The sequence below is a fragment of the Stegastes partitus genome, unplaced genomic scaffold, assembly GCF_000690725.1.
Source record: "Stegastes partitus isolate 25-593 unplaced genomic scaffold, Stegastes_partitus-1.0.2 Scaffold9, whole genome shotgun sequence".
NCBI classification, from domain to species: domain Eukaryota; kingdom Metazoa; phylum Chordata; class Actinopteri; family Pomacentridae; genus Stegastes; species Stegastes partitus.
Genome location: NW_007577740.1, coordinates 1,885,427 through 1,897,854, shown reverse-complemented (window position 1 = coordinate 1,897,854; position 12,428 = coordinate 1,885,427). Strand labels below are relative to the sequence as shown.

At 37.8% G+C, this 12,428-nt stretch overlaps 1 protein-coding gene across 1 annotated transcript; it reads right to left on the bottom strand.

The window, feature by feature from the left end:
* Nucleotides 1-2,284: 2,284 nt before the first annotated feature.
* LOC103359572 (adenylate kinase 7-like) lies at nt 2,285-6,802 on the bottom strand. Its single transcript, XM_008284972.1, has 5 exons — nt 6,615-6,802; nt 4,012-4,126; nt 3,221-3,429; nt 2,571-2,729; nt 2,285-2,476 (listed from the first exon to the last, which is right to left on the bottom strand). Exons 1-5 carry the CDS (start codon nt 6,696-6,698, stop codon nt 2,441-2,443), a joined length of 603 nt encoding a protein of 200 aa, XP_008283194.1. The 5' UTR covers nt 6,699-6,802; the 3' UTR covers nt 2,285-2,440.
* Nucleotides 6,803-12,428: the final 5,626 nt, after the last annotated feature.

Sequence of the window (12,428 nt, the reverse complement as noted above, 5' to 3'; positions counted from 1 at the left end):
GCTTTCCTTTTATATATATATGACAATTTGTGTAACGGTCAGGGTTCTGCTTATGGTGTGAGTGGATTTAAAGGCCTTGCACACCCACACAGATGTTTTTTGTTATTCGGATTTTTTCTGCCCAATCTTGAGATTTTTCTTTAGTGAATAAAAAAGGTGTGAACTTTCTTCATTGGGGTAAAAAACTGAAAACAGCTGTGTGCCATGCAGGTGTTTTGGTGTTTTTATTGGCCACTTTGCCTGATGTGCATTCTCAGAAACAGCACCACAGAAATGGGTTTGGTAAGAACCTGCTAACAACGTTCACACTGTCACCTTATTTTCTACAAAAGACAAATTATAATGTAACACTTCCACAGATGAGGGAGAATATGTCATATTTCAGAAGCGCTATTGTCAAATGTATAACAACCTTGAAGTGGTTTCACAGTTTGAATCTTGTAAAACTATGGGGGCAATTATTTTGCAGTATGTTTTCTTCCAGTTGAAATGTTAAAGTCTTGACATTTATTGTGGTAAAGTCCAGCACACCAAAAGAGTTGTTCTATAATGGCGTGATTTATTTTCCATATAATATGAGTGAGCCTGCAGACAGTTTCCCCAGTCATAAACAAACTACAAAGCAAACTCCAGACACCAGTTCCTCTTTAGTAACCACAACAACTGGAGCAACACATTCTTATTTTATGACACATTTTACAACGATATCTGAACAAAGGCCTCTTCTGCAGCGACACCAAATTATTCAGCAAGATACATTCATTTCAGTGCAAATAACATGAGCACTGACTTGTCTTTGGGTAGAATTGAGAAAAAATATGAACAACCCAGTCCAAGTAATTGTCCGTCTCCTTCATGTGTGAAGTTAATAGAAAGGCTCCCTGCACCACCTAGTGATGAAAGAGCAGATTTAAAAAAGATAGCTGGACTGAAACCTGAGATTTAACCCAAGAGATTTATTTATTTATTTTTTAAATTTACAGGCTTTTAAGTTCTCTTTTTATTATGAGCGACCTAAAAAGCATGTGAAACAACTATTTAAAAATGTTATTTTTGCAATGAATCTCATTATTTTTATGCAGCATAGTAAATTAGGTTTGTGCTCATTTAAATAAAGCATCACAAAGTATGTATTTATTCTCAATATTCATCCAAACACTCTTCTTAACACACAAAGAGCTTGACAAAATGGGAATCTGAAGAGTGCAGTGTTTACATCTTTACTGGCTCAAAACAAGTCCCAGCATAGTTGTTTTTCCAGTAAATGCTGACACTATAAGGCAGTGTGCGCTGAGTCACCCACCACATGGAGGCTCTGAGAGGACAAATCTGTAATGAGTGGAAATCTGGATGAAGTCCGACGCAGTGATTTTTTTTTCTCTCTCTAACTTATGGTGGAAGTGTGTTCAAAAATGTGTTCTTATGTAAGTTTACGTCATCCTCAAATCACAGAATAGACAAGGTGGAGCTTTGCTGTTTTCCTTGTGATTTGTGTACTAGTCTTATTTCATTCATATTAAACAATAATAATGTAGTTCTTCCTGTGAAAATGAGTGTTGAAGTATTCATCTTTTGCTTTCCACGCTACCTGTTTTTCATTGCTTCCAAAATGGCCCACTTAAACAGACAGTGAACACCTCCTTTCTGGTTGCTATGATCCTTAAACTCCTTCTTTAGCCATGATAATTAAGAGCAATATCAATAAACATTATACTTTAAATGATGTTGTTCGTGTTGATTTAAGTCAATTCATGGAGGATCCCTGTCGGGTTGAAAATCTCTCTGATTGGTTTTTATGCTCCTCCTGCAGGACGGTTGGAGTTCATCGTGTTCATTTGACGTTCTGCAAACAGCTGCAGGGGATCTGCACACTGACCCATTTCACTATCTGTTAGCCTTTACAACTGCAGACTATGTATTGTTGTAAAAACCTGATGATTATTTAACATTTCCTTAGTTGCAATTAGAAAGTGAGAAACTCATGAACCTTTTATTAATAACATAACATCTACATCTGGTCATTTAACGAATCATTTGACTGTTAGTGACACAACATTTTCCACAACTTGACAACCAAAAAGTTGCCTTTATTAACACATTAACCTTTACTTCACCCATTAATCACCATTTCTTAAGTCTATATAAATTGTACCACATAGAAAAGTTGTACCAGTCATGGAATAAACATGAATAAATTTACAATCTTTACTTGCAGGGTTTGGGGTCAGTCACCGACTTGACAACAAAATCAGCTGATTTATGATTAGAAACACACCTCCAATCATATCGTTTCATATTTATTATAAGCCTGTAACAATAATGCCACAATCATTTATTTTAGACAACAACATTTGTTAATATTATTTTTAGACTGTTTACCGTAGAGTAAACTGCCTCCAAATCTGATGGGGGTTAGATCCCGTCTTTGTGAGACTGATAATTATTCTTGTTGACTGCTCCGTAAAAGGTGTTCAGCCTGCAAAAACAAAACACAATGTACATTGTGAGCAGCTGTATAAGATCACTGGTTTTTAATGTATTAGATGCTAGAAAGTCTGCTGCGTGAATACCAGAAAGTCAGCGGGGTCCTCTGGTTTGATCTTAGAGCACTCTACCATGGCCTCGGTGAGAGAAGGCATCACATACTTCATCAGGTAGTTTCTCAGAGGAAGAGACTGAGCTTCCAGCAGCTTGTGCTCCTGATGCTTCACCTTGGACAAATTCTTCTGCTAATAAATCAAATAAATAAACTGACTGTTAGGGTGTACAAGTCATTATAAACAGGAAAGCATGTAATTTTTCCTTCTGCTTGTCTTTGTCTCCTCTAAATGTGGGACTTTGTTAAACCCAGAGTGAATGTTTACAGGGCCCACATTATACAATGTAAAGTTTTTCATTGTTTATGGACGTCATTACATGTCTTCAGTTCCATCTCCTGGTTTCTTTCCATTTTCTTTCTCCAGGTTCTTTCCCTTGTATCAGAAGGTGAGTGTCTGATGGAGTTGTTAATACCTAAAACTGGTTACACGTCCCAACAGTGGGACTTACAGCTACAGACACTAAAACGGCCCATCTGGAACAGGACTTTAACAAGGACATGGTAGAATTAACGACCAGTATTTAATGTTGAGGCTTGAAGTAACACATTCTTGGGACAAGTAAGGCTTAGACTAACTTGTTCAAAAGAGGCATAATATGGGACCAACTTCTGTGGACTCACCCACTCCTCATACTGAACAGCCATCTCAGCCAGTGAAGCCTCAGTCCTGCGTTTCCTCTCAGCAGCCTCCAAAGTCAGTTTCTGTTTCCTTTCTTCTTCTTTCTTTCGGTCCTCCTCCTCCTGCTCCTCTGGACTCAAATCATAATTCTTGGGAACCCCCACCATCTCCGTGATCTTCTTCATAATGCCTGGATCGTCTGTATTGGCATCTGCAGAAGAACAAATCATACTTAATGCAAAGAAAGAGAGCCATAGAAACAAACAAGACGACTTCTGTATTACACTCCTGTACAAATTCAATGATTCATGCAACAACAAGGAGGAAAATGTGCATATTCTTTCTTGGGCCAACATCATTTTACAAATTGTATTTTGTCCTTTCAGTTGTTTATTCTATAAGTCTGCTCTTTTGGTAAATACATTTCCTCCATGGCTGTGGGATCCTGCCTCTTTTGTGCCTCCTGGTGGTTTCTTGTATTCTTTTTTTTAATGCTAAAGGGTTGTTTTGGGGAGAGCTTTTCCTTTTTCACATTCAGAGACTAAAGAGAGAGGAGGTTGTATGCTGCCATTGACAGCTTGCAATACTGAGCATGACGCTGACTGTGCAGCCCAAAAGCACTTCACTTCCTTTGTCTTTGTTCACTATTTGTCTGCTATGTGCACCCATTGTTTTTTTTTTTTTTGCTTTTATTTTATTGTGTATTGCATATCATTGACTTGTCAGGGACTAAAAGTGATGACTTTATCCTTACACCAGTCCACTAACTGATCCGCCTGTCCCACTCTCTTACCTGTGAGGTCCCCTGTTGCTTCTTCAACCTGCTGTTGTGTTGCACTTTCTGAGATGTTGTACACATCCACGTCACACTCCAGCAGGCGCTGAGGAAGCTCATCTCTGGTTGGTGACTAACAAAGGAGATTACCATATCACTTTTTAAACTTTATTTGCAGTGTTCAGAAACTGATTTAATTTTAAAGCCTGCTAGCTGTACTGGGGTTCTTAAATATTCAGTTTCAAATCATTCAAGTCTTGCATTCAAACTTGATTACTTGAATGAACAAGATCAGACTACAGAGAATGCTCCCTCATCAGAATCAAACTGTATCATATCATATCACCAATTGCTCTTATTAAATTAAAATCTAACAGTTTAGATGTAGCTTTTAAAAAATACAATTTAAACCCAAATGCAACAAAAGTCCCTATGCAGTTTATTACCGTGAGTAAAATCTTAGATTTTTTTTTCAATACTTCATATATCCACCTTTATTTTAAGTGAAAGACTTTTTTGACCTTGTAGATTTTTGGTTTCTGGAGAGATATTCTGCCATTCTCCAAAGACTATTGTTTTCAGCTGCTCTCTGTTGGAGGGGTTGTAATGTTCTGATTTTCTTTTTAATATTGCACAAAGAGGTTCAATGGGATTTACATCCTCTGTGGTTCTGATTAGTGGTGCTATGGTACTTGCTCTCTACCTTTTAATGACTGTTGTAACTGTGTTTTAACTGATGCTAGAGTTTAACAGGTCAAAGATAAGCACAGTTATAGTTAAGTAGGCATGGAGAGCCTATGCTGAATACCCTTTAACTGCCTCTTAATGAGAAATTGTTGTAAATTGGGAAATTGAGTTGAGTTTCAATGTTGCACAAGTTGGTCACTGAATTTCCTGCATCCTTTACCCTCTTTGTGAAGTCTCACAGTCAGATTTTTCAGTTGCCCTAGCAATTCTTTTCCATGTAAAACCACAATGGCAACTTGCAGACATACACAGCCCATATAGGTACAAAACCAAGAAAGTTCTAGCATTCACAAGTTATTTTACATGTTCCTGAAGTCAAAATCCATCCATCCATTATCTATACACCGCTTGATCCTCACTAGGGTCGCGGGGGGCTGGAGTCTATCCCAGCTGACTTAGAGCGAATGCAGGGGACACCCTGGACAGGTCGCCAGTCTATCACAGGGCTACACTTAGAGACAGACAACCAAGCATCCTAACATTCACACCTATGGACAATTTAGAATCACCAATTAACCTCAACATGTTTTTGGACTGTGTAGGAGGAAGCCGGAGAACCCGGAGAGAACCCAGAGGAAAACATGCAAACTCCACGCACGTTTGTTTCCCACCGGGACGTGAACCGGCGACCTTCTTGCTGTGAGGCAAAGGTGCTAAACCAGCTGCACCCCCTTGCAGCCCCCTGAAGCCAAAACGAAAATGGAAATCACAGGTGTATGCAATTTTGTTTCAACGATCACAGGTTTTCTAACTTGTGTGTCAGTAATCACAGGTGTATTCATGTGTCTGTAGCAATAAGTTTGTATTTTGGGGACTGAATTTTCAGTGTAGTCTGTCTAAAGCATTTGCTTCGATAGTTCATGAGAGCTAATATCCTGCTTTTCAGCTTAGAAGTAATGCAATTATTGATAATACAAATTTGATTCATTTGCCATTTGAGTGACATTGTACAGTGTGTGCTCACTTCTACTGAATAGAATAGAGTTTCTTTATTGTTGTTGCAAATTTGCAACAAAATTAGTCAATAATAAATAAATGCATAACAAATAAATACAAAGTTCTTAAATAGGTAGTAGGAATTGCTAGTAGGTACTCAGTTCCAGACAGTTGGTGTGAGTGTTTCACAGAGTTCAGCTGTTTGTCTGTGATTTGATGGACCTGAAGCGTCGGCCTGAGAGTAGTGGGTCAAACAAATGGTGTTTCCTGCTCTACTGATGCACTATAACTATGTAGGTTATACTAATAACTATGCTTAATTTTAACCTGATACAAACATATACATGAATCTGATACATACATACATACATACATACATACATACATACATACATACATACATATATACATACTGATGGCACTCCTGGTGGATCATACCCTTGAAATGAAGTATAAAGCAGTACATTTTCCACCACTAGTTACATTTAAAGTCTAGAGGAGCAGCATTTATTATCCATTCTTTTCCCTGTCTGATTCATCATGTACTATTCCAGCAGAAAGCCTGTCTTCTCCTCTCCTCACAGTTCCTACGACCTGGTATGCAGATAATTGATGATTCTAAATTGTCCGTAGGTGTGAATGTGAGTGTGCTTGATTGTCTGTCTCTAAGTGTAGCCCTGTGATAGACTGGTGACCTGTCCAGGGTGTCCCCTGCCTTCACCCTAAATCAGCTGGAATAGACTCCAGCCCCCCGACCCTAGTGAGGATCAAGCGGTGTCATACGCAGCTCCGCCGGCTGAGGCTACCGTCTCCACGGCCTCCTCAGAAGTCTCTCTCGTTACGTATGTTGATAAAAACTGCTCAAATAGGACAGAAAGATGACCGAACACTGGCGAACTTCTTTCAAGGAAAACAAATACTGACTTTTACTCTTTTACCTTTGCGATGTGTTTGGAGGAATATCCATCGACGTCGTTGGCAAAAACTCGTTTGGGTTGAATCTGTTGCTCTTTGTCCCCCATTTTAAAACAAACTGGGGCTCGGAATGACTTGATAACTACACTTATTAAAGCACTGGCTATTTTAAAACATTAATAGTCAACATTTATGAGTGGAAACTGCGTGCTCCGTCTATAAAACACAACTTGTTCCGTATCTTCTTCACCGTTGCTACGGACTCACTGCGGTTACTATGTCTCAGCCAATGAAACGCTCAGCTGAGACTACGTCAAGCGGAAACGCAACATGTTGTAGTACAAACACGAGGTCTCCTGTACTGTATAATAATATACTGTACAGTATGTATATAATATAATATAATATGATATAATATAATAATACAGTTTACATGAAACATGATTTTTAGATACACTGGTAAACACCATGTCTATCATGGCAGTCTTAAGTTTCCAATGATGCCTACAACTCTTACTTGTCTGTAATGGAACAATTATGCATTTTGTTTCTTTCATAGATTTATTACAAAGCTATTAAAACATGACAAATGGTGAAATATTGTTCAAAAAATATCATGAGTTGTTAATGTGTGCTCAGAGATGTGACTTGTCTTGACTATTTCAAGTTTTTCTGATATTTCAATTTGCCTGTTATAAGAGACTATTAGAAAAGTCTGATCCTGCAGAGAAAAAAAATGAAAGAACTAAAAGAGGAAATCCTCTGTAGGGTGACAGTTGGCTGGAGTCTATCCCAGCTGACTCAGGGTGAAGGCAGGGGACACACGGACAATTAAGAAACGGCAGTTAATCTCAGCATGTTTTTGGACTGTGGGAGGAAGCCGGAGAACCTGGAGAGAACCCACGCTACACAGGGAGAAAATGCAAACGCCACGCAGAAAGATCCCAGGCTGGGAAGCAAACCCGGATCACCAAGGGGCTGCACCTGAAAAAGAAAAAGAGCAGATGCTTTTTTTAAGAGGTTGAAAAAGAATAGACAGACAAAAGGGGAGAGAAGAAGAAGCAAAAGAACTGAAAAAGAGAAAGAAGATAAAAAAGAGAAAGTAAAGAGGAAAGAAGGAGAAAGAAAAGAAAGGCAACGAGGAGAGGAAGGAGAGAAGGAAAGGTTGGTGGAGCTGGTGGCAGAAGGAGCGCTGCTGCTGGTTGTTGAGCTGATGTCCTCCCTTCGCCTCACCCCTTTTCTCTCTATCCTCACATAGACTGTATCAGAAAGATGACACATAGTGATCTGGCAGGCTACAAGAGAGCCTCCTTGGTGACACTAAACGTTCTGCCTTTAAGCTCAATATATCTTGCTAATCTCATTTCATAGCTCTTAGCTCTCTGTTATCTCAGACAGGGACTTCAGGTTTTGTTGAGTTGACTTCCACAAAGAAAGCCCAGCTGTGTCGAACTTGCTTCATTGTACAACCCTCAGGACTCATCAGTTTGATCCACACAAAGACAAATTTTACCTTTTTGAAAATGCTCAACAGGATTTTCTCTGCTCTCTTGTTTCTCAGTGTGTATGGTTAAGGCTCCCTGCTGAGCTGCAGATGGATGGATGATAAATTCAAATAGCACAATGAAAACATGTTGGAGCTACTAAGCACAACTTTCAATGTTGATTACTGGGACATTAAATGTTGAATAAATTGACTGTAGTTTCTGTTTGCTTGAACACATGATGATGTGTGAACTGATACAGGCTAATAAATCCACCAACACCACTGAGGATGCTGAAGTAGAGAACATTGTGAACATATGAGCATATGGATTGTTTTTTTCTGTTATATCTGTTATTGGTTTTGCAATTTTGGATCTAAAAGTGGCATAAATGTGTTCCTGCAGTAACCTGTGCTTGCTCCTCTCTTCTGCTCTGAGGGTGAACTTACAGTTCAGATTGTGAAGAAGATGGCTGCCGTGTTTGAGGAGGATCACAGCTCTGCATGATAGTAGGAGAGCACAGAAGAGAACCTTGTCAGTGTTGTAAACAAACAGGGGGATGAACTGAGCTCCTGTGTGAGCTGAAGTTCAGTAGTTTGTACCACTTGTTTCTAGAGATCATTGAAGGAAGTTTTGTTCCTACAGTCTGTAAGAGTCTGAACAAGATCTTTAACACATGCCTGCACATTATAACTAATACAAACATGCAAAACACGTTCTTTATTCACATTTCTAAACACATGTATTTTTATATTGTCTGTACAGTTTTCAGTGACAATAATACAAAGTCTTTGAGTTGCTACAAAATCAACATAAACATTTTCTAGTTTATTTTTGGTGCAACTAATTGGTTGTGTGTGGTTGAATGGAGAGTGGTTGTGCTGTTATACATACAACATCTATAGGAACAACAGCTGTAGAGAAATGTTTCCACTTCCTGAAAAATAGTAGTTTTTTTATATATATAACTCTACATGCATAGCAGGCTAATAGGCTTTACTATCAGTTGAAAGTGGTGGTGAATTTTGGGTTACAGTCTGATTATTGGGACAGAATTACAGCAGTGATTTGACCTCTAAAAAATAAATCCTATAATATAGGACCTCACAATGTAATATATAGAGTTTGATATATATTACTAATATCTCTCTCTCTCTCTCTCTCTCTCTCTCTCTCTCTCTATATATATATATATATATATATATATGTGTGTGTGTGTGTGTGTGTGTGTGTGTGTGTGTACATACATATTGTTCTTCTGTGCAATATTTTTCTAAATTCATACTGTACATATAACCTATACTGTATACTGTATATATAACTTATCTTATTTTATACTTAAATCTCTTCTATTTTTCATTTTTTTGCTCTTTATTTTGTACTTTATTATATATGGCACTGAAGGAGCTGCTCTCAATCTCATTGTACATGTGTATAGTGACAATAAAGGCATTCTATTCTCTATTCTATTCTATTATTTTTTAACTTTTGGTAGATGGTGGTGTGATGACATTCCTCTAAAGCTACTGTAGTTTTTCCTGCAGGGATTAAACATCCTCCATTCAGCTCAACATCCCACTTTTGCCTTCTTATTCTTTGATACACGCACACACACAGATGCACAAACTGGCCACACCTGTGGGCCAGCAGATCCCCTCATGACGTAGGACAATAGAGTACTGACATGGAAACATTCAAAGCACCCCATATATTTATAGAGCTGACATTATCTGAGAAACTGCTCACAGTGCTTGACGGTGTTTGCTCTGCACAGGTCTGAGCACTCAGTAAAGAACACCCTGTCATATATTCACAGCACAGCGATACCGAGGGCGGCTGCTCAGAGGATGGTTGGTCGGTTCTTGCCATGTATAGTAAAATATAATGTCGAAAAGTTAAGCAGTATTTTAAATTATTGTGCACACATAGCCAACAATTACATGATGTTCCATCAATGCGATAAATAATAATTACTGCAATATCATGTAATTTGGATTAAAACAAAATGAACAGTTGGTGTTCTTGGGATGTCAGGGAATGTTTGTAGGGGAATATAGCATGGTTAAGGTTAATTATTTTTTTGGGTTATCATTTAGTTCATGAAATGTAAAATAATAAAATTTAAAAAATCTCATTTCAAAGTCTTATGTCTTCAAATGTCTTATTTTTCCCCAAACAACAATGCAAAAGCCAAAGTTATACCATTTAAAATCATATCAAGCTGAGAAACTCAGCACATTATCACATTTCGGAACTTTGACCCGCCAATTTTTTTCATTTTTTTCTGTACTAAACAGTTTCCAATAAATTGTCTGTGAACTGACTAACACTTTGTTGTGAGTTTATTAGGTACATGCAGCTAAATGCTAGTCCAGTCTACACAATAATCCAGCAACTGCTCCTTCCCTTGTGAAAATTAGAGAGTTCCATTTTTCTAGACAGTAGAAGTGTTTAAAGGTGTTGATTTGTAGATAGTCTGAGGTGCTGTTGAGCTGTTTTGCATCAATTTTACGCCTGTCCAATGATTTTAAATGCCCACTGATTTGACTGTACTGATTAACAACTGATGGACTGACATGAATCCATCAAACACTGGCCAGTCATCAGCTATTTGTAGCAGGCATGTAACACATCACAATAACAGCTGCTGGTGCCAGGAGCAGCCCTGCAGGACAAAGAGAAGAGACTCTCTTCAGAATATACTCCTCTATAGAGACAAAGCTTTAGAATCAGTAATAGTCTACTGTTATTGAGATGGACAATTCTGCATGAGCATGAACTCAACCTGAGATACTGAAAATTAAAGTAATACACTTGAAAATATAAAAAATTGCCCTCATACACTGTGTTAACGTTATCAGTTTGATAACGACAGATCTAAGTTGCCTAACCTTCTACCCATCAAATACTGAAGAATGAATCATTTCTTTTAATCCAGATTTCCTAGATTCAAGTAAAATATATTACTTTGTGTGCCAACTTTGCAGAAAATGTGGCACAAAATGTTCTGTTTCAGCAAAACATGTATTGTAAATGGTCAGACGGTAAACAAACCCCTGTGTACAACAGACACACAGTTGAGAAGCAGTTGTTGCGAACAGCTGCTTAAGTGTGTGTTGGCAGCGGGGGGGTGAAGCGCAGCTGTCAAGACAGAAAAACTGTGTGCTTCCTACATTCCCTTATAAGGACCAATGTCCCTCAAAACCATGACCCATTTAAGAGCAATCTGCTGTATCCTGATAAAGACCTGCTGATAAAGATGGAATTCTGCCAAAAAGTGCTTCTTTGACTTGTAGGGAGCTGTTGACAAAACACAGCAGCGGTTTCATCCAGAGACTAACGTGATGTTTCTGCCTCATACTTTACCTCAAAACTATGCGGCTCATTTATTCAGCCAGTTAAGCTGCGTTAAGCACACACTTCAAACATGCGTCGCAGTAATTAGTTCCATTAATCCTTGCTTGGTTGATTTTAATGGTATTAGCTCATTCAGAATTAGACATATCAAGGTACTAATGATGCTAATCTGATATATCTATGTTTGTTGTTCTGTTTTCTTTGTTGTCAATTTGTTTTGTTTTATTTCACCAGAGAATTGTGGGGGATTTTGACTGCTGCCATTGTTGTAAAGTAATAATACATGTCTACATTTACTTAAGTAAAAGTACTTTATACTTAAGTACAATTTTGAGGTTTTTCCATTTCATCCATATTTCCACTCCACTCCATTTTAAAAGGATGTTTCTCTCTTCATTGATTTATTATAATCAATCATAGGTTAAAATACATAATAAGATTTTTTTTAAAAACAAAAAAAACAATCAGTTTAATCAGTGAATAAATTAACATTTTGTAATACTGTAGTTTAAAAGCACAAGCAGTGCAAATTAACTTCATCATTACTAACTGCAATATTAAACTACCACTTAGAATGTTACATCTTTAAATAATTTGACCCACGAACACAGTAATAAAACTTAGGTGGGGGTCATTCTCGATTAATAGTGTTTTTACTTTTAGTGCTTAAATTTCATCCTTGCTAATAATTTATCTTTACTTATGCATACATTTAAAAACATTACTTTTTTTTTTTAGAACTTTTTCCACTTAAAGTAAATGATCTGTGTACTTCTTTTATCACTAACTGCAGAGAGCAAAGGACTCCTGATGCATTGTGTTCACACACTATCTCTGCTACTGTTGCTGTAAGAATTTAAATATAGAAGCTTTGCTGTGGCCATAGGAACAACACTGACTATGACCAAACAATCTGCATGTGGGATGCCCAACAACAACAACAACAACAACACACATTAAATATGTGTCTTTTCCTTGTTGGTGACATCCTAAACT